This window comes from Podarcis muralis, chromosome 16 (assembly GCF_964188315.1).
Source record: "Podarcis muralis chromosome 16, rPodMur119.hap1.1, whole genome shotgun sequence".
NCBI lineage: Eukaryota > Metazoa > Chordata > Lepidosauria > Squamata > Lacertidae > Podarcis > Podarcis muralis.
The window spans coordinates 7,681,797-7,704,313 of record NC_135670.1 but is presented as its reverse complement, the minus strand read 5'-3'; the positions used below and the strand labels follow the sequence as shown (position 1 = coordinate 7,704,313).

Genomic DNA, 22,517 nt, shown 5'->3' with positions numbered 1-22,517 from the left:
CAGACTTAATACAGTGGTGCTTCGCAAGACGAAAAATTCGCAAGATGAAAAAACTCGCAGAATGAATTAATTTCGTCTTGCGAGGCACCACTGTATAGCGCTGAGATGGGGCTTTAATCCAAGCCAAACCCCGGCACTAGCTGTCAGCTCTAAACAGCTGTGTCAGTGCATACAGACTTTCTTTCCCCCAACTGGATCCAACATTTGAGCGGAGGGGAATGGCTTTTGGGAGAGAAGCTCATGATAAATACATACAGTGGTAACGGGTTACATACGCTTCAGGTTACAGACACTGCTAACCCAGAAATAGTACCTCGGGTTAAGAACTTTGCTTCAGGATGAGAACAGAAAATGTGCCCTGGCGGCTTCACGTTAAGAACAGTTTCAGGTTAAGAACGGACCTCCGGAACGAATTAAGTACTTAACCCAAGGTACAGTGGTGCCCCGCAAGACGAAAAACTCGCTAGACGAAAGGGTTTTCCGTTTTTTGAGTCGTTCCGCAAGACGAATTTCCCTATGGGCTTGCTTTGCAAGATGAAATGTCTTGCGAGTTCTTGCGAGTTTGTTTCCTTTTTCTTAAAGCCACTAAGCCGCTAATAGCCGCTAAGCCGCTAATAGCCGTGCTTCACAAGACGAAAAAACCGCAAGACGAAGAGACTCGCGGAACAGATTAATTTCGTCTTGCGAGGCACCACTGTATAAATTCAAGAAACAATGACGACTGGATAGGCCCCCTTTGGCTGGCTCCAGGAGACTCTTCTGAAGGTGCCGGAAACCGCCTCAGGGTGGCTTTCAAAGATTACTACTCAAATTCATGGAAGGGAGGCCTCGCCGGAGGCAAAATGGCTGCCTAGAACCTCCAGCTTCAGAGCAAGTCTACCTCAGTACGAGAGGCTGGAGAGCCGCAGGTGGGGAGAGTTACTGTTGCGCTCAGGTCTTCCTTGTGGACTTGCCAGAAGGAGAGCAGGATGGGTCCTGTTTGGCCGGATCCGGCAGCCTGCTCTTTTGCATGCTTCAAACGCGCTCTCGAGGGATAATAAGGGGATTCAAAACAACGACAACAAACCACTTCCTCGTTTGTGGGTCCTTCTGCAGCGTGAGAAGACTCCCAAGGCTGCTTTTTGAACCACTAATTAATACCCCAACCTGAACCAAAGCCTGCTTCCCACATTGCAGGGAACTGGGAGGCCTTTGTGGGGATTAACGCATCGCTGCTGCCGCTGCCTGCCGGGTTGATTCAATTTGCGGAGGGCTGTCGTCATCTTTGGGGTGGGGGCAGGGGTGGCAGCGGAGACAAAAGGCCGGCGAATGGACCTTCCCCGTGCGTGACTAATGGCTGCGTTCTCCGGCTAGCGAGGGAGGTGGGAGTGGGACCGCGGAAGCCAGCCCAGATTGCCCTCGCTCTCAGTGGGGAAACTGAGGTTAGCTGGCCGTATAGAACGCTGGCTTCTGCTGAGCCAAACTTTTGATCCAGCTAGCTCAATATAGCCTGCACTGATTGGCAGCGGCTCTGCAGGCAGGAGACACTAACCAATGCTACTTGGAGACGCCGGGAATCGAACGTGGGACCTTGGGCATGCGAATCTGGTGCTCTTTTTAATAATAATAATAATAATAATAATAATAATAATAATAATAATAATAATAATTTTTTATTTATACCCCACCCTCCCCAGCCAAGGCCGGGCTCAGGGCAGCTAACAAGCAATAATAAAAACAAGTTGAATGAAAAACATGATTAAAATACAACAATTAAAATATTGAAACATTAAAATATTAAAATGCAGCCTCATCACAGGAGGAGAAAGGAAAAAGAAAAAAGAAAGAGGGGGAGGGAATCAAATTGATTCCAAGCCAAAGGCCAGGCGGAACAACTCTGTCTTACAGGCCCTGCGGAAAGAGATCAGATCCCGCAGGGCCCTGGTCTCATGAGGCAGAGCGTTCCACCAGGTCGGAGCCAGTGTTGAAAAGGCCCTGGCTCTGGTTGAGGCTAATCTGACTTCCTTAGGGCCCGGGACCACTAGGGTGTTGCTATTTATGGACTGAGGCTCTCCGTGGGGCATACCGGGAGAGGCGGTCCCGTAGGTACGAGGGTCCTAGGCCGTGAAGGGCTTTAAAGGTCAAAACCAGCACCTTAAATCTGACCCTGTACTCCACCGGGAGCCAGTGCAGCTGGAAAAGCACTGGGTGAATATGCTCCCATGGCAGAGACCCCGTGAGGAGCCTCGCTGCAGCATTCTGCACCCGCTGGATTTTCTGGGACAGCTTCAAGGGCAGCCCCGCGTAGAGCGAATTACAGTAGTCAAGCCTGGAGGTGACCGTCGCATGGATCACTGTGGCCAGGTGATAAGTAAATAAATATTAAAGATAAAAACAGCTACCTGCAATCGGAGAGTCATCTCCAAATGCACTGCAGAACCTCATTGGAAGTGTATATGCTAAAATCATCACAATCTTAACAAACACGAAAGGATGCCCGATAATCTCTATTGCTTGGACTGTTTTCCTCAAATGAAAAGATATATTGTATCCGCAGCGGCGATGCTCTACAGGGTTTATACAAAGGCAGGAGGGAAAAACAACAAATACTAATTGAAATGTGTGCTTTACGCATGCCAAACTCTGCTGTAGACCATAGGCACCCTTCTGCCATATGCCTCATTATTTGTATTAATCTATAAAATCGCCCCAGACTTCCCTAAAAGTTGCCATATTTTCCCCATCCTCTTGCTACATGCAATTTCCATGTCGGTTTCCCCAACAATGGTTATGGTAAAGTCGTGGGGTTTAAACTGAATTTAAACAAGACAAAACTATTAGTTAAAAATCTGTTGCCAGATGAAAAAATAATACAAATAAAAATCTACCCCAAAATTAAGTATTTAGGAGTATGGATAACACCTAAGAATATTAACTTATATGAAGATAATTATACCAATTGTTGGAAAGATATCAAAAGACAGTTGGAGACATGGACTAGGTTAAATTTATCATTCTTGGGCCGTATTTCGGTAATTAAAATGATGGTTTTACCGAAGCTACTCTTTCTATTCCAAACAATTCCAATTATAGGAAAGACCAGCTGTATTGATAAGTGGCAAAAAAAAAAAAAAATCTAAATTTTTGTGGAAGGGTAAAAAACCAAGAGTGAAGCATAAGATATTAATAGATATTGTAGAAAGAGGTGGCTACAGGTTACTGGACTTGAAGTTATATTACAAAGGCTCATGTCTTCTCTGGTTGAAAGATTGGTGTATATTAAAAATTGGGATATTTTAGATCTAGAAGGTCATGATACCCGTTTTGGGTGGCATGGCTATCTTAATTACGGGAAAATAAAGGCGCATAAGAGCTTTTCAAATCAATAATTGCAGTTATTCCCATGTCTGGGCAATGGTCTTTCTTGTTGCAGTTAACAGATGGGGTACGAGTTCTTTGTTTCTAATTTATGGCATATCCTGACAAGGCTGGGCGATTATATCATCCAAAGCTGGTTTGCAAGCCATAACATGATACCAGTTTCATCATTTTTGCCCTGGCAAATTATCATAAATCATTATATGTGTTTGTGTTCTATGCAAAAATCACAATGCGGGGAAAACCGTGAAGCCAGCCAATGCCTAGCACCATCTTTATTTCAGACATTGTGATATATCAGTATTTCGCAATGTTTGGCAGGTGATATATCACAATGTTGAAAACCAGATATGGCCCAACCCTAATCCTGACTATACAAGTTAAGCGAAGCCAGTCGTTGGTACTGTCTTCCTTGTGATCAAAGAGATCTCTATAAAAACATTTCCCCATAACATTCCTGTTTTTGGACACTTCCACCACATGTGTCGATATGTCCCTATAGAGAGACAACCTCTCCAACACAAAGGAGAACTGTTTGGGTCTATATAGACTAGGCGTCAAGGTGTTAAGTACCAACCATGTATGATTTTTAAGGGCTCTTTCTGTGTCTGTTGCCGATATGGATTTATGCGTTGCATTTGTCCACAGTCTTTCCATGCCTCTTCTTCAATTTCTAAATCCCAATTCAATCCTCACCATTTTCTCAAAGCAAATCAGGTGCTCTTATTACTGAGCTATGGCCTACCCTTAAAAATAATTATTAAGATTCCAGTCCTCATGATATGAGTAAATAGGAGCATATAGGAAGCTACCATATCGTGAGCTTTTGGTCCAGCTTATCCAATGTTGTCTACACTGACTGGCAGCATCTCTCCAGCGTTTCATCCCATTCCTTTCTATTATCCAGGAGTTAACAGCCGACTCAAGAGTTCATGAGCCACAGCCGGTCCTTTTCATCCCGGGCTGTGTCTACCATTTTAAATAATACCATTTTAAAACAGCCATGGCTCCCCCCCCTCAATAATTCTGGGAAGTATAGTTTGTGAGGGGTGCTGAGAGTTGTGAGAGACACCCCCCGCCTTCTCCCCACAGAGCAAGAGTTTCCTGAGTGGTTTCACAACTAGCCCCTCTTCCCAGGGAACTCTGGGAGTTGTAGTTCCAGGAGAGTCTCCTAACACCACTCAGCACCCATAACAAACTACAGCTCCCAGAATTATTTTTAAAGTGTTTAAAGTGGTAGCGTAGCGACTAAATTTGCGTATGGAGGAGGCCACAGCCTTAGCTGAGTTAGGCGATTCCTGGTCAGCCCACATTGTATACTGACGCTTACTTCCATCTTTCCGTCTCTCTGTCTCTTTGCAGAGCTTTTTGAAGCTGTGGAGCCCATCCTTCCCAGCTTGGAGGAAATGGGCGTGGCGGTCTGGGTGTTGGGGAAGGGGCCCTATCCTCCCCACGTGACTGGGCTCCAGGATCTGTTGGAGAAAGCGTCTGAGGAGCCCGTCCCCTTCGAACTCTCCACTCCTGACAGCTTGTCGGATACCTGCCTCTACATCTTCACCTCGGGGACCACAGGTATAGTGGGCAGTTTGTACAGGTAGCAGAAACCTAGGCTATGCCACCTCTGGTGTAGCGGTCAAAGTGTCAGGCCAGGACCTGGGAGAGGCCAGGGTTCGAATCCACCGCTCGGCCGTGAAACTCACCGGGTGTTACCTGGGTCCAGTCATGGCCTCTCAGCTCAACCAACCTCACAGGTTAATTAACCAACCTATAATAAGATGTCAAGGAAATAAACAGCTATCTGACTTTTAGAAAACATCTGAAGGCAGCCCTGTTTAGGGAAGTTTTTAATGTTTGATGTTTTATTGTAATTTTAATATTTTGTTGGAAGCCGCCCAGAGTGGCTGGGGAAACCTAGCCAGATGGGCAGGGTATAAATAAATTATTATTATTATTATTATTATTATTATTATTATTATTATTATTATTATTATTATTTTATTGGAATTCAGGAAGGGAAGAGCCAAGTACCTTGAGCTCCTTGGAGAAAACGGGGGGATATCAACACAATAAGTAAATACCGTATTTTTTGCTCTATAAGACTCACTTTTTCCCTCCTAAAAAGTAAGGGGAAATGTGTATGCGTCTTATGGAGCAAATGCAGGCTGCGCAGCTATCCTCAGGATTTTTGCATTGGACTACTCCAAACTCACCGTCAGATCACATGTCTGTGGCCACAGCATGAACCACAAAAATCATATATCCACTATTTCGTTTAGAATATTTTTTTTTCTCCTCTAAAAACTACGTGCGTGTTATGGTCTGGTGCGTGTTATAGAGCGAAAAATACGGTACTTACCCAGGTATGCAAAAGAGAATCACCCCAATAATAATAATAATAATAGTCATAGCAATAATAATAATAAGGTACAGTGGTACCTGGGTTTATGAACTTAATCCGTTCCAGAAGTCCGCTCTTAAACCAAATTCATTCTTAAACCAAGGCACACTTTCCCTAATGAGGCCTCCTGTTGCTGGTGTCCTTCTGTTCGTAGACCGAGTTAAAGTTCGCAAACCGGGACACTACTTCCGGTTTTGCAGAGTTCGTAAACCGAATAGTTCTTAAACCAAGGTAGCGCTGTACTTTTGAAATTTCTGGTTCTGAAATATTGGAGTGGGGGGGGGGCAGAAATGACAAAAAGGGAGAGGGAACAGTTGAACTCTTCCTTCCTTCCCTCCTCTCTGTTCCAGGTCTCCCCAAGGCGGCTCGCATCAGCCACCTCAAATCCATCATGTGCTTGGGCTTCTACCAGCTGGTGGGCGCATCCCGTTCGGACGTGATCTATGTGGCTTTGCCCCTCTACCACATGGCGGGGAGTCTTCTGGGGGTCATCGGCACTCTGGGCCTCGGTAGGTTCGGGAGCTTGGTGGAGTGGAGCCCATGGAGTGGCTTTTTTTGGAGTGGGGAGGAAGCTGGCTTGTGGTTGCAAATGCTGGGTCATTACGTTTGCAGATGATACAACGGTGGTTGGTTTAATCATGGCTGGAGAGGGGGAGGCGGCCTGTAGGAAGGAAGTCAAGCAGTTGGGGGAGTGGTGCAGGAAAAACAACTTACTCCTTAACTTTAAGAAAACAAAAGAGATTATTGTGGACTTTAGGAAATGTAAATTGAATATTCAGCCACTCATTATTGAGGGGAAGTGCGTGGAACAGGTCTCGTGTTTCGATTTCTGGGAATGGAGTTGAGAGATGACCTAACCTGGGGAGAAAACAGCAAAGACCTGACGAAGAGAGCACAGCAGAGGTTATATTTTCTGAGAATCCTCCGGAAAAACAATCTCTCAAAGGACCTGTTGATGGCATTTTACCATTGTACTGTGGAGAGTGTATTAACTTATGGTCTGTGTGTGTGGTTTGGGAGCTGCACAGCCAGGGAAAAAATAATGCTGTCCAGGGTTGTAAAGACTGCGGAGAGAATAATTGGGTGCACTCTTCCCACCTTGGATCAAATCTACTCTTCCAGGTGTCATAAGAAAGCTGCAGAAATAGTGCGCACCCCGGAAATGATCTCTTTCAGCTTCTACCTTCTGGAAGAAGGTACAGGGTTATAAAGACTAGGACTAGCCCCCTGAGAAACAGTTTCTACCCAAATGCAATTTTGGTTTTAAACACAGTGTAAGGTAGTCTCTAGGGACGCGGGTGGCGCTGTGGGCTAAACCACAGAGCCTAGGACTTGCCGATCAGAAGGTTGGCAGTTTGAATCCCTGCAATGGGTTGAGCTCCCGTTGCTCGGTCCCTGCTCCTGCCCACCTAGCAGTTTGAAAACACATCAAAGTGCAAGTAGATAAATAGGTACCTCTCCAGCGGGAAGGTAAATGGCGTTTCCGTGCACTGCTCTCGTTTGCCAGAAGCGGCTTAGCTTAGTTAGGGAGTTAATATAAAAGTTAAACAAAATGGAGTGCAAGGATGCAGCCTTGCTGTACTCCAGTGTGGGTCTGGATTTTCTTAGTTAAATGCCCCGGTCGATCACATCTGATTTGAAGTCGTGTGTTTTCATGCAAACTACGAATAAGAATCAAGATGTGTCTGTCTATATTTGTATCACTTAGGTTTTTCCAAAGCCTTTCTCAGGGTATAAGATCAAAGGTGGACTTAAAATCTATAAAATCTGCATAAAGAGATTCTCCTTTTATTGAGGCATACTTTTCCACGAGATGTTGGAGCACCAGTCCGTGATCTGTGGTTGACCCTTTGGCTCTGGAGAGTGAGACACTTACATTCGGGGAGCTGTCCGTGGTCCTGACCTCCCCGGCCTCTGCTGAAAGTCTTTTTTAGTTTTTAAATTTTAATTGGAAATTTTATTTACAACATAACATAAACCCCCCACCCCAATACAGAAATCCACCCTCATTAAACGTGAACATAACATACAATAAGCATAACGTACAACATTAAAGGTAAAGGTAAAGGTACCCCTGCCCATACGGGCCAGTCTTGACAGACTCTAGGGTTGTGCGCCCATCTCACTCAAGAGGCCGGGGGCCAGCGCTGTCCGGAGACACTTCCGGGTCACGTGGCCAGCGTGACATCGCTGCTCTGGCGAGCCAGAGCCGCACACGGAACGCCGTTTACCTTCCCGCTAGTAAGCGGTCCCTATTTATCTACTTGCACCCGGGAGTGCTTTCGAACTGCTAGGTTGGCAGGCGCTGGGACTGAACAACGGGAGTGCACCCCGCTGCGGGGATTCGAACCACCAACCTTTCGATCAGCAAGCCCTAGGCGCTGAGGCTTTTACCCACAGCGCCACCCGCGTCCCTTAACGTACAACATTACAAACAACCAAATAAAAGACTTCCTTTATCCTTTATCTAGCCTCCTTATTTACTTCTTGTAAGCTGTTTCCCTTATGAGTAATTATTAAGATTTTTCTAATTATAACTTAAATATCCACAAAGTCTCCTTTGCAGACATTAATCGAAACAAGTCCAGGCATGTATTTTAGGGCACTGTTTTGTGACGTATTCTCTGCATTTCCCCCATGCTTTTTGAAATTCTTGTCTAGTGTGGTCTCTAATTGCCTCTATTAATCTAGCCAGTTCAATATGCCTGTGCTGAAAGTCTTGACTTCTGGGCTGCCCAGAAAAGACTCAGCCTGACCTCTTTCAAGTCCCGAGTCTTAGGATATCAGAGAGAGAGGATGCACTGCTCCCAATTTGCAGGTTTCAGCTTGTTTTCTGGCCAATTGCTGCTGCTTGGGTGCAATTGTGCAGCTTCAAAAAATGGACACAGAATCCCTCCTTTGACTCCAGATTATTGGGGTGCTCAAAGTCCCCCTGGCGTCATTGCTTCCACCAGCTAGGCTATTTCCCTCTCCACACTAAGTGGGGACGAGAAGTGCTTTTCCGGATCAGGCCGAGGGTCAGTCTAGCCCTGTATGCTGCTTCCAGCCGTGGACAGCCAAGGAAGCCCCTCCAGGCAATAGGCCTCCGTTGTTCCTTAGCACCACCCCACCGTTCTGGTATTCAGAGGTAGACTGCCCTTGAACTTGCAGGCTCTGTTTTGCCGTCCTGACTAATAGCCGTGGCTAGACCTCTGCTTTTTTTTAAAAAAATGCTTTTTATTAAATTTTTCACAAACAAAAATAAAACAATCTTTTACAGTCATCATTTTATGTCATCTTATTTACACTGCGTATATTCACGCCCAGACTTCCTTCCTTCCCGCTTCGGTTTTCTTAATATGTGTCTTCTCTTGTAGATTCTTATTCACCTTCCATACACATCACAGGATTTATATCAACCCTGCTGTAGTCTTTAAACTTCTACAGTTAGATCTTATATATGCCACAAATTTACCCCACTCTTCTTCAAACTTTGTCCCTTTTTGGTCTCAAATTCTGTAGGTCATTTTAGCTAATTCTGTATACTCAAAAAATTTAGCCTGCCATTCCATTATCGTTGGGGTCTCCTGTAATTTCCATTTTTCAGCTACCAGTATTCTAGCTGCTGCAGTAGCATATTGGAATAGTTTATGGACCTCCTTCTTAACTTCCTTCCCTATGATCCCTAATAGAAAAGCTTCCATTTTTTTCGGGAATGTGTACTTAAGAAGTTTCTTCAGTTCATTATATATTAAATACCAAAAAATTTTCATCATTTCACACTCTGCTTTTTAAAAATATGACGCAACCAGCAAATGCAATGAATGACCAGAAACGTGATTTCGAGTTGAAAAATAAAAGAAAATGCAATAAATACTGACCAGAAACTTGTTTTAGAATTTAGAAAGGAAAGAAAGTGCAATAAATAATGAGGGCTAGAAACTTCCTTTGAAATAAAAAAAATGCAGTAAGTAATAAGGACTAGAAACTTGCTTTAAAATGTAGAAAAAGAAATGATAAAGTGGTGGTGGTGCGAGTTATGCTTGGGCATCTTGTGGCTCCCAGCCGCTCTCTCTTTCTAAAGGAACCCCATCTCCTTCCAGGGGCCACTTGCGTTCTGAAGAAGAAATTCTCTGCCAGCCAGTTCTGGCCCGACTGCCGGCGCCACCGCGTCACCATCTTCCAGTACATCGGGGAGCTGTGCCGCTACCTGGTCAATCAGCCGCAGGTGAGTGCTGGGGGATGGAGGCCCTCTGCTGGTGACAGGAGGGATTGCCACACAAGCTGGTCATCCCTCTCCTCCAAAATCTGAAGAGAGGTGTGTGACTCTTCCAACTCTTAAAAAAAAAAGGGGGGGACCTTTCAAGAGTTTCCTGGGAAGAAGGATTGATGCTTAAACCACTCTGGGAATTGTAGCTCTATGTAGGGCACCCCAACAACTCTCATGATAATAACTTTTATTAATTTTAAATTACAACCCAGTGATAGCCTCATTATAACAACACCATATTATAACACAGTTACTAGTACCAATCTTTCAATTACCAAATTAAATAATTTAGGTGCCTCCCGGCATGCTAGATCTGATGGTTTGATGGGTGTGTTTTTTTTATCTGCGTTCCAACATCTTATTAATTTCATTTAAATTCCAATCATAATAATAATCCCATATACAACAACTGCAATATTTGCAGCTGCTATTCGTGTTAACATCCCCAACAACTCTCAGCACCCCTAACAAACTATAGGTCCCAGGATTATTTGATCTTCCATGAACTTGTCTAATTGTCTTCTAAAGCCACCCAAATCAGGGGCCATCACCATCACCTCCTGTGGGATCTGCTAAGCTGTCCCTGCACCCCTTTAACTACTTTGCATTATTTTTTTGAGATCTGATCCTATTTCTCGTGGCCCCTGGAGCCATTTCCATTTTTTTTTAATTTCCATTTTATTTATTTGTTAACATTCTTATATTACATCGGTAAACGTTGTCATATTACATTACAGGACTTACTATAATATAATTTCCAACGTGTATACAAAAATTATATACAAATTTTATATACCTAGAAAGAAAATGAAACAGAAAAAAGAAAGAACAAAGAGGGAAAAAACAAAAACAAATCTCCCCCCCCCCCCCGCAAAATCATATACATACCAACACACTAGACTTCCTGTCTTTCCAATCGTATATTCCTTTTTTACAAATGAATGTACCCTGGAGCCATTTCCAAGCATCGGCCGAATTCTCCTCCTTGCTCTCTGCTCATTCCTTCTCCTCCCTCCCTCCTTCCCAGAGCCCCAGTGACCGGGAGCACACCTTGCGCATGGCTGTGGGCAGCGGCCTTCGCCCGGATGTCTGGCGTGAATTCCTGCGCCGCTTTGGGAACCTGACGATCGTGGAGACCTATGGCATGACGGAAGGGAGCGTCAGCCTCTTCAACTACACGGGGGCCGTGGGGGCTGTGGGACGCGCCTCTTGGCTCTATAAGGTGAGCATCTCTCCGAGGAAGCAGGTGGCGTTTGCGGAGCAGGTGCAGGGCATCAGGATGTGGCAAAGAGGATACCTGAGGCCAGGGCCGGATTTAGGTTTATGAGGCCCTAAGCCAGGGGTCGGGACATGGGTGGCACTGTGGGTTAAACCACAGAGCCTAGGACTTGCTGATCAGAAGGTCGGTGGTTCGAATCCCCACGACGGGGTGAGCTCCCGTTGCTCGGTCCCTGCTCCTGCCAACCTAGCAGTTCGAAAGCACGTCAAAGTGCAAGTAGATAAATAGGTACCGCTCCGGCAGGAAGGTAAACGGCGTTTCCGTGTGCTGCTCTGGCTCGCCAGAAGCAGCTTAGTCATGCTGGCCACATGACCCGGAAGCTGTACACCGGCTCCCTCGGCCAAAAAAGCGAGATGAGTGTTGCAACCCCAGAGTCGGTCATGACTGGACCTAATGGTCAGGGGTCCCTTTACGTTTTTTAAGCAAGGGGTCAGGAAACTTGGTCAGCAGGGGGCCTGTCCACAGTCCCTCAGACCTTGTGGGGGGCCAGACTATTTTTTTGGGGGGGGAATGAACAAATTCCTATGGCCCACAAATAACCCAGAGATGCATTTTCAATAAAAGCACACATTCTACTCATGTAGACACAGGCTGATTCCCCGACCATCCGCGGGCCGGATTTAGAAGGCGATTGGGCCGGATCCAGCCCCTGGGCTGCCTACCCATGGGACTCTGAGGCCTAGCTCAGACTTCTTTTCACTACAAATGTAATTGTAACCACAAGATTAAAGCCTGCCTTCAGGATCCTACTGTGAACTGAATGTAAGTAAACTTTACCACTACAGTGGACACTTGGGTTGCGAACGTGATCCATCCGGGATGCACGTTCGCAACCCGCATCTGTGCACGCATGGGTTGCGATTCAGTGCTTCTGCGCATGCGCGACTGCCGAAACCCGGAAGTAACCCGTTCCGGTACTTCCGGGTTTCGGCGGTCCATAACCTGAAAAAACGCAACCTGAAGCGTCTGTAACCCAAGGTACTTTAAACAAGGCTGTCGTGTTGTTTATGAGGGAAATAAAGAGGGAATTTTACCAGGAACAATCCAGTCTGGACAAGCCAGACCGGATTGCTTAACTTAACAAATCCATCAACTTGCTTCTAGCAATGTGCAAGGGAATGCGCTCTGCTGCGTGCTCACTAGTGTGAGTGAGGAGAGATAATATTTAATCAATATATCCTCTCCAACTTCCTCAACATGAGGATCTCAGAGCCTGGGCAGGTCTGTATGTGAGGATACGGACTTTCAGATAGCCTGGGCTTAAGCTTTGTAGGGACCTCCACGTAGGGTTGAGCCTGGAGGTGGGAGCCTGCCCCCCCCCCCGGAAATTGCTGGACTCCCAACTCCCATCATCTCTAAAGGCCAGGGGTGATGTCAGGAACTGAATCCCCTGTTTAGCCCCTGTACCCATTTCATTGTGTATTTTTTGAAAGACTTCACTTGCACCCCTGCTCTCTGCAGAAGTTCGTCCCCTTCGAACTGGTCCGTTACGACGTGCTTCGAGGTGCTCCCTTCCGGGACAAGGCGGGACGCTGCCAGCGAGTCAAGAGAGGTGAGCAAGGTGTTGTCCGTTCAGTCGGGGGCAGAGAGGGAGCCGCCTTCCGTCCCACCGTGGCGACCCCACACTTCCAGGTCGGTGACTGTACGTCTCTCTGTTTTTGTGCCAGGGGAGCCCGGCCTTCTGATCTCTCCCGTGACTCCGCATACACCTTTCCAGGGCTACGCCGGAGGGCGCGAGTTGTCGGAATCCAAGCTCCTCCACGGGGTCTTTTCCAACAGGGACACCTATTTCAACACCGGCGACCTGATGGTGCAGGACAAGCACGGCTTCGTCAGTTTCTGGGACCGCACGGGAGACACATTCCGGTATGTTTCCTCCTCCTCCTTTTCCTCTTGGAAGTTGTGGGTCAGGAACTCCTGGATCTGAAGAGGGTGGCAAGAGCAAGTTTTTATTCCGAAAGTGTGGCCCGGAGGAAAACGTTTGAGAACCGCTGGTTTAGAGAGTGCAGGTCCCTGCCTGCAGGAGCTTACAGTCTAAACTTTGTCAAGAGGAAAGAGGAGGCAAGTTTTTATTCTGAAAGAGAAAAAAGTTTGAGAACCGCTGGTTTAGAGAGCGCAGGTCCCTGCCTGCAGGAGCTTACAGTCTAAACTTTGTCAAGAGGAAAGAGGAGGCAAGTTTTTATTCTGAAAGAAAAAAGTTTGAGAACCGCTGGTTTAGAGAGCGCAGGTCCCTGCCTGCAGGAGCTTACAGTCTAAACTTTGTCAAGAGGATGTCAAGGAGAGACGTGCAGGAGAGCTTTGGGGTTCTGTCGGGTTGGCAGTGAGGAGGTTGGAGACAATTCACTCCCTTGGGATGACTTCACAAGTTTCAGACTGAACTGGAAACTGCCTCAGAAATCTTGTTCCCTGAGTCAAGATACCGTCTCTCCATGCCTCAGTTTCCCTCTAGGTGGAGGGCAGCATTGCACTCAGCTCCTGCTTCTGGGATTCCCAGAAAAAGTATCTGGCTGGCACGGTGAGGGAAGGATGCTGAACTCTGGCCTGCAGAGCCCTCCAGCTGTTCCTCTGTGTTTCTCCTCCTCTCTGCCTCAAATTCCTCGCAGGAATCTCCATCCTTTCCTTTCCCTCTGCCTCGGTTTCCCTTTAGGTGTCTATTTCCTTTCTCCCCCTTTGTTCCCAGTTGCCGGCCGGCCTGCTCTTCTATTCCAAGCTGCCTGGAGGAAGCATTTTCCTCTCCGTTGAGCTACCCCACCTGCCACGCACCCACTGGGAAATGTTAAGAACACCCATAGCACCTTCTTTGCTGGTCCTGGGCTCCTGCCCATCAGATTCTCTCCTCCTCTTATTTTTAATCGCCAGCTGCTTTGCATTCGCCTGCTGCCCTGTCTTCTGACGCAAAGGCGCCCCCGTGTGGCCTGACCTACATTTCTCAACTTAAGCCGCTTTCAAAAGCCAGCTCGCTATTTACAACATGGAGCTGGCCACAGGAGGGCGCTCTTTGCTAAAGAAAACTTTCTGGAGGGGGAAACAAGGACAGCCGCGAAGTAACCTCCCAAAGCAGAGGTGACCGATGTGGATGTTTTAATAGAATCGTAGAGTCGGGAGCGACCTCAAGGATCATCTATCCCAACCCCCTTGCAGTGTAGGAATATGCAGGTGTCCCTTGCGGGGATCGAACCTTGGCATTGTCAGCAGCACGCTCTAGTCAACTGAGCTATTCAGTTTTGCTGGACTCCCAACTCCCATCATCCCTGATGAACCACTGGCTGTGCTGCCTGGGGGCTGATGGGAGTTGGAGTCCAGATTCCCCCATTACAGTGGACACTCAAGTTTTGAGCGTGATCCGTGCGGGATGCACGTTCACAACCTGCAGCGTTTGCGACCCATGTCTGTGCACATGCGGCTTGTGATTCGGCACTTCTGCGCATGCGCAAAGCATGATTTAGCGCTTCTGCGCATGCGCGACTGCCAAAACCTGGAAGTAACCCGCTCCGGTACTTCCAGGTTTCGGCAGTCCACAACCCGAAAAAACGCAACCTGAAGCGGCTGTAACCTGAAGTATGACTGTATTATTTTTTATACATTTTTATTATTTTTTTAACATATCATTTCCAACAGTCATTTAACATACATTCTTATCTTATACAATATTTTAGACTTCCGTCAATGACCCATGAAGATTTTCCGTTCTTTATCACTTAATCTGCATTTCTTAATTTCTCTTATTACTTTTAATTGTCCTTAACTAATGATTCTCTTCATAGCCTTCCTTGCAATATTTCACCTAATCCTCCTTACAAAACTTCTTGCAGTCCTGCTAGCGTAATCTGTTTATTGCAATTGCTTTTCAAACAGTTCAAATATTTACTCCACAAATTCCCCCATTTTGAGAGCAAGAGAAACAGGGCCAATGACCTAGCAGGAGGTTGGGCTCTGATTTGCTAGGCGGATTTTGAGCAGAATTTGGACAACCAGCCATCTCTTAGCTCAGAATGTCATGTGTTGGGCAATAAATTGGACTTGACGATCAGGGAAGAACAATAACCCTCCAACTCTTGGCTCTGGGAGTCTATATCCTCCACCTTTTTCATCATTATCGTTTTTAATTTTAGCTGTGATGGCTGCTTTGTGCGGGGTTGGACTAGATGACCCTTGAGGTCCCTTCAAATTCTGTAATTCTATTATCGTATTATAATGCTTGCTTTATCCCCTTCCCATGCCTGGCACAGTGCCACCTTGCCAGCCTCTGCTCCTGGGACTACGCCCTGCGATTCCCCAGATTCTTCCACATCCCTTTAACCCTTTAATTCTATTTTCTCCCTGCCCTTTCCTAGGTGGAAAGGAGAAAACGTGGCCACAACAGAAGTAGGCGAGATCCTGGGAAGCCTGGACAGCTTGCTGGAGGTCACTGTTTATGGTGTCACAGTTCCAGGTACTCTTGAAATGAGGGGCTCTAGAATGTGTTTTTCAAATTATTATTTTACTTCTTTATTTGGACGGTTTATATACCACTTTTTTAAAAATACCAGAACTCTAAGGTTAAAATATCTTAAGCAAAGCAGCATTTTTTTTAACCACCAGAGAACATGCACGTTCTATAAAACACAATTAACAGATAAAATGGAGCGTCCTGTAATCAAAATAAACATTAGGCATACAAACCAACTACAAAAATAATGTAATTCTAGGAACCATATTACAGTGGTACCTTGGTTTACAACCATAATCCGTTCTGGAGGTCCGGTTGTAAACCAAAGAAGGTTGTAACCCAAGGCGTGCTTTCGCCAATGGGGCCTCCCTTCAAAAATTGGTTGTAATCCAATATATATATATATATATATATATATATATATATATATATATATATATATGCTTTCGTAGATTTTCACGGGTATAGGTATGCAGGTTTTGGTGTCCTCGGGTGTCTTCCCGTGTAAAAGTATACACGAAGCCAAGCCAGAGCACAACTACAGCCATCTTCTCAGAAAAACTCTTCACAAAGTTCAAGAGGTCAAGACACAAAGGCTTTAGCAACTAATCCACACCTAATGACCCACCTAAGTGGTACTCAGGATATCACTCAAGAAATCACTCAAGATATCCCTCAAGCAACTAAGGAACAAAAGAAGAAAAGGCACACTAGCCTGGGAACTTCCTCTCGGCCCAGAACATTGGAGGCTATACACCACACCCCTCAACAGTATTTATAGGAACTCAAACACTGAGATCCTGCTCTGTTCCAGTAACAAGAAGCCGAAAGCACCAGCCTGAAGATGACGAGTGAGACCTCGTCGAAACGTCGCCTAGACACCCCAACTTTTACACGGGAAGACACCCGAGGACACCAAAACCTGCATATATATATATATATATATATATAAATGGGTTGTAATCCAAAAAAGGGACACACGCTTCCGGGTTTGACATGGTTGTAATCCAAAGCAGTTGTAATCCAAAGCGGTTGCAAACCAAGGTACCACTGTGCAGGAAAGGGCTGGGATTTGGGTAGAGAGTGTCCCAGGCATAGCTGTCAACGTTTCCCATTTTTTAAGGGAAATTCCCTTATTCCGAATAGGATTCCTTGCAATAAAAGGGAACAGTTGACAACTATGGTCCCAGGGTGTCAGCCTGCCCCTTCTCGTCCTACTCAGTGTAGATCCATCAAAGCTAATGGACGTGACTAAGGACACCTTCCACTTTACCACAGATACCACTTCAAAGAGCCACGGTTTTCCCCAAAGAATTCTGGGAAGTGTAGTTTGTTGAGGGGGCTATTTCTCTCACAGGCCTACAATTCCCAGAGTCCCCTGGGAAGAGGGATTGTGCACTGAACCACTCTGGAAATTATGTGATGGCTTGATCTCCTGCCTCCTAAACCCTTCAGAAGATATCTGGTGTTTCTTCAATTGCTGGACGTTTGCAAATTGTGTGTGTTTGTAGCCTCAATCACCCCACAACCCCACTTCACACAATCATGGCTTCTCCCAAAGGATCTTGGGAAGTGTAGTTCATTTAGAATGTCGAGAGTTGTTGGCAAACCCCTGTTCCCCTCGCCGAACTACAATTCCCAGAGTTCCCTGGGACGAAAGGGGTGTGGATTGTTCAAACCACTCTGGGAACAATAGGCGGTTGGCCACTGTAAGAAAAAAAGATGCCGGACTTTTGTGGGCCTTCGGCCTCATCCTGCAAGGCTCTTCTGATGCTGATAGCTGTGATTGTTCAGAATGGAACTCTTAATTTCGGTCACGGGTTCGAGCCCCACCTAGGGCAAAAGACTGAAGGGGGTTGGACTAGATGACCCTTAAATATATATATATATATATATATATATATATATATATATATATATATATAATCATTTTTTCGATACAAACAACAACCGCAAAAGACACTACAACAAAACCATAATAACAATAATAACACAATTTGACAATTCAGATTTAAAAACACTGATAAGTATATGACTGCACCCTTTTAACAATATTTTCCCACCTCGCTCTCCTCCCCCCACTATCCGCCTTGTTGCTTAAATATTCATTCCAGATTTCTTCATATCTATCCATTCTTAATTTGCGTCAACGTGCAATTCGTTCATATGTAGCTAATCTGTCGGTATTATCAATCCATGTGCTCAATGGAATCTTTTTGCGGCTCTTCCAATTCATCAAAACAATTTTTTTTTGCTTCTAATATAGCGCGGTACATCCATTTATTTTTTTTACCCCTTGTGGTCCTTTCCAACTGTACAATTCTAATATTAGGGACGTGGGTGGCGCTGTGGGTAAAAGCCTCAGCGCCTAGGGCTTGCCGATCGAAAGGTCGGCGGTTCAAATCCCCGCGGCGGAGTGCGCTCCCATTGCTCGGTCCCAGCGCCTGCCAACCTAGGAGTTCGAAAGCACCCCCGGGTGCAAGTAGATAAACAGGGACCGCTTACTGGCGGGAAGGTAAACGGCGTTCCGTGTGCGGCTCTGGCTCGCCAGATGCAGCGATGCCACGCTGGCCATGTGACCCGGAAGTGTCTGCGGACAGCGCTGGCCCCCGGCCTCTTGAGTGAGATGGGCGCACAACCCTAGTGTCTGTCAAGACTGGCCCGTACGGGCAGGGGTACCTTTACCTTTAATTCTAATATTCTAAGAGCCTCCCTGTCCTAAGGCAGTCTACCTCTGAACAGTAGATGCCAGAGACAAACAACGATGCCTTAAGCACCCTGCCTGGGGACTTGCTGGAGGAATCTGGTTGGCCACTGTGAGAACAGGATGCTGGACTTAGGTGGGCCATCGGCCTGTTCTGATGCCCTGGCAGGCCTAACTAGGCCCCTGCTTGTCAGAGGTTCCCATACGGATATATATATCCGCTTGTGGCGCATTCCAGCGCGAGACCCTGGCTTCATCTCCCCCTCTCCCTGCCTCTTCCCCCAGGGCACGAAGGCCGAGCGGGCATGGCGACCGTGGTGCTGAAGCCAGGACAGGAGTTTGATGGTGCCCAGGTCTACACGCACGTGGTGGAGCTCCTCCCGCCCTTCGCCCGCCCTCGATTTCTGCGCATCCAGGTACGAGGAGCGCCCCATGCAGCCTGCGCCTCTTCCACAGCCATGCAGGAAAGAGGGATGTTTGTGTCTGTGTGTGTGTGTGTGTGTTGGAGGCTGGGTTCCTGGTGCCGGGAAGCAGTGATGAGCAGGATCTTGTGCCGGAACGCAGCCCCGTGGTAGTCTCAGCGCTTGGGTCTGTAGCGAAAAGAGGCCCTGCTTGTGATTTTTCCCTGCTTGTGATTTTTCAGCCAAAGGTGGATGTCAGCCCTGTGGCCCCCCAGGCCTCTCTCTCTGGCCCCTTGGGATTCACCTCGGGTTGCACCCCTTATCCTCAGACCACACCCCTTGCTGCCCCAGCGTCACACCTCCCTTGGGTATTGTTCCCTGGCTGAAAGGTGTTTCTGAACTCTGATATGCTACCCATTTGCATGGATGTGGGATAGAGAGGATGGATGTAGGATAGATGTAGGATAGGATTGGGACGTGGGTGGCGCTGTGGGTTAAACCACAGAGCCTAGGAGTTGCCAATCAGAAGGTCAGTGGTTCGAATCCCCGCGGCGGGGTGAGCTCCCGTTCCTCGGTCCCTGCTCCTGCCCACCTAGCAGTTCCAAAGCACGTCAAAGTGCAAGTAGATAAATAGGTACCACTCCGGAGGGAAGGTAAACGTTTCCATGCGCTGCTCTGGTTTGCCAGAAGCGGCTTAGTCATGCTGGCCACATGACCTGGAAGCTGTACGCCGGCTCCCTCGGCCAGTAAAGCGAGATGAGCGCCGCAACCCCAGAGTCGGTCACGACTGGACCTAATGGTCAGAGGTCCCTTTACCCTTTACCTTTAGGATAGAGAGAGGGGCAGCTGTGGGTCAGTCTCTCCACCCCCCATTTGTATTTTATTAAGTTTCAACCTTTTTAACATATACGGTCAAAACGCAAATTCGTCTTTTCTCTTGTTTTTGTCGACTTCCCACCCCGTTTTCCATTGTTGTTCCTCCCGTTCTGCTGCATCCGATCTTCCGTCTGCCGAATCACAGCCACAATATTACAATCTAAACATTTCTGTCGCTCATAGCTCAAATCCTCCTTGCCACTTCATCATACCATATATCTTTAAACAGTCCGAAAAAGGCATCCGTTCTCCCATAAAAGATTCTCTTAATTTTGTGGTTAATTTTTACCAATTCTGCATTGTCCATTAACTTACCCATTCTTTGGGTGGGAGTCAATTTAAGCTTTTGCCTCTGGCCCTGCCCACTGCTGCTATGCGGCCCCCAGAAGGCTGCCTATCCGTCAGAGATGCTGCCAACTGCAACGTCCCTGCATTTGGGGGGTGGCATGGATGACCTCCCGAGGTCCCGACCCCTCAATTCTGTCCTTTCTCTCTCCTTCCCGCCAGGAACACTTGGAGGTGACGGACACCTTCAAGCAGAAGAAGGTCCGCCTGGCCGACGAAGGCTTCAACCCGACGCTGATCTCGGACCCTCTTTTCTTTCTGGACGACGCTGCGAAGTCATACGTCCCTCTGACCCACAGCGTCTGGGAGGGGATAGCTGCTGGCCACGTCCGGTTATAACCTGCACCCCCTTCTCCTGATTCGTACCCGAACCCCAGTGCTCTTAGCTGGGGGTTGCGGGGTGTCCTTGAAGACTCTAGCCTCCTTCGTTTCCACCTCGGCCTTAAAAGGCTCTTGTGCCTCTTTCTACACCCCGGATTTTCTCTCCTAGCTGTGCCCCAGGTGACTCCACGCCTCTGCTAGTGGGGTGCCCCCTTAGAGAGGACTTGACGCCCCCTCCTAGCCCCTCCACGCAAACGAAGAGGGGGGACTTATTCCCGCCCAGATGTTGCTGGACTCAACCTGCGATCGTCCTTGACCCAGTCCATCATCTGAGGGTTACCTCCTTTACACCTCTGTACATGTAGAAATTTATTTTTGTCCAGTGGTGATTTGCAATCTTGCTACTGTTAAGCCACTGGGAATCCACCGTCCTTACTGCTCTACTGCAGATCACCCAGAAATCAACTGGCAGATCCTCATTTTGGTCCTGTCCTCCCTTGTGGTTGCTCTCTTCCTCTGTAAGAATTTCCCTTCCTGGGTTGGGCTAAGGCAGGGCTGGAGGGGGGCCTGTTGTTGGACTATAACTCCCATCATCCCTGACCCGCTGGCTGTGGGGGCTGCTGGGGGTTGAAGTCAAACGACAGCTCCCATCGTTCGTGGCCATTGGCTGTGCTGACGGGGGCTGCTGGGAGTTGCAGTCCTAGAGCATCATGGTTCGACAGCCACCATCGGCCCTGATGGCTGGAGATGCTGGTTGCAGAGGCTGATGGGAAATTCCTCCGTCCCCATGCTGTGGCCCAGGAGCTAACTTATTTCCAGTAGTGCCCAACCCAGTTGCCTTTGGGAAAACTTGCAAAGCAGATTGCGGAGGCTGACGGGCCGTAGCTGTTAAGACCGGGATCCGTCCTCCAGTTCTGGTGTCGACTCGGCCCCGTCTGGTGGTCTCCACCCAGCTGCTGTGGGTCAGATACTTCGGTCTCCCATCTGCAATTGGGAGAAATGGAACACCAGCCTGCCTTACAAGACTATTGTGCGAATCGCTGAAATAACAGATGCGGCACACATGGACTGGACAAACTACATCAAGTCTTATTTTCACGATGTTCTCTGGGCTGGGACGAGAAGCGGGGTATTTTTGTGAGGTGGCGGTGCTCTTCCGCTCTGCCCACGAGGTTTTTTGCAGGCAATGGGCCTTTAGGAGTTAGCAGGCCTGGTTTCAAGGTGAGGGGCTTGTGAGGGAACTATGGGTTGGGGTTGTTTATTTTCTATTCTTCGTATCAAATAAAGTTCCTCTTTTTTTTTGTACCAGCCGAACTGTGGTCTTTATTGCTTCGGCAGGAAATCCTCTCACCAACTCTGTTCCAGAAAGAAATCTGTTTTGGGGACGGGGTGGTATAAATCTGCTTTGGGGGTGGGTCTTTGCCTGGATTTTGGCTGTGTGTGGAAAGAGCCTAACTTGAGAAGGGAAGCCCCCACATGGCTAACGTGAGGTATCCATCATCACATGGAGTCAGATTTAGGAACGTTCAGCTTCATTGAATGTTGGAAGAGGTGGCCCTCTAGGCTTCTCTGTCTGGCCCTTGAGACACTCTCTCCAAGCTCCTCTCCTTGAATGCCTTTGCTAGGTAGAAGGGTGGCCTTTGGCTTACCTGGGACGTGTGTGTGTTTGTCAAAACCTCTGACTTCTGTATGACATGGAAGTAGCCTACTGTGCAAAGGCACAGAGTCAAATCTGTTACTCCTCCTCCTTTTTTGCATTTGGCCCTGCCCACCAATGGCATTTGGCCCTCAGAATGTTGCCCAGAGGCTTGTGTGGCCCTTGGGCTGTTTCCCATCCCAGTTTTAGACCATGAGACCATAGCAGATCAGGTGCTGGTGTATGTGTGTGTGTGTGTGTGTGTGTGTGTGTGTGTGTGTGAGAGAGAGAGAGAGAGAGAGAGAGAGAGAATCTTCCTAAAGCTTGAAATGAGGCAGGGTGTTTGTTTGTTTGTTTGTTTGTTTGTTTGTTTGTGTGTGTGTGTGTGTGTGTGTGTGTATTTGTGTTAGCAGCCATGAAGGTTTGCAAACCATCATTAGTGAGGGTCAGTCGGTTTCTCTCCTTTCAGTTTAGTCTGGGTCAAAGGGCTGAATACATTATATTGATCTTTTCTCAATCATC

The 22,517-nt window shown here is 47.3% G+C and overlaps 1 protein-coding gene across 1 annotated transcript in view; it reads left to right on the top strand.

Moving 5' to 3' along the window:
* Window positions 1-21,669, top strand: part of SLC27A3 (solute carrier family 27 member 3) — a 30,132-nt gene extending 8,463 nt beyond the window's left edge. Inside the window, exons 2-10 of the mRNA XM_028710027.2 lie at window positions 4,720-4,929; window positions 6,106-6,264; window positions 9,838-9,962; window positions 11,032-11,226; window positions 12,745-12,835; window positions 12,951-13,149; window positions 15,618-15,715; window positions 18,702-18,832; window positions 20,201-21,669. Of these exons, the coding sequence (XP_028565860.2) occupies window positions 4,720-4,929; window positions 6,106-6,264; window positions 9,838-9,962; window positions 11,032-11,226; window positions 12,745-12,835; window positions 12,951-13,149; window positions 15,618-15,715; window positions 18,702-18,832; window positions 20,201-20,377 (1,385 nt within the window). The 3' untranslated portion in view covers window positions 20,378-21,669. The remainder of the gene's footprint in view (window positions 1-4,719; window positions 4,930-6,105; window positions 6,265-9,837; window positions 9,963-11,031; window positions 11,227-12,744; window positions 12,836-12,950; window positions 13,150-15,617; window positions 15,716-18,701; window positions 18,833-20,200) is intronic.
* Window positions 21,670-22,517: the final 848 nt, after the last annotated feature.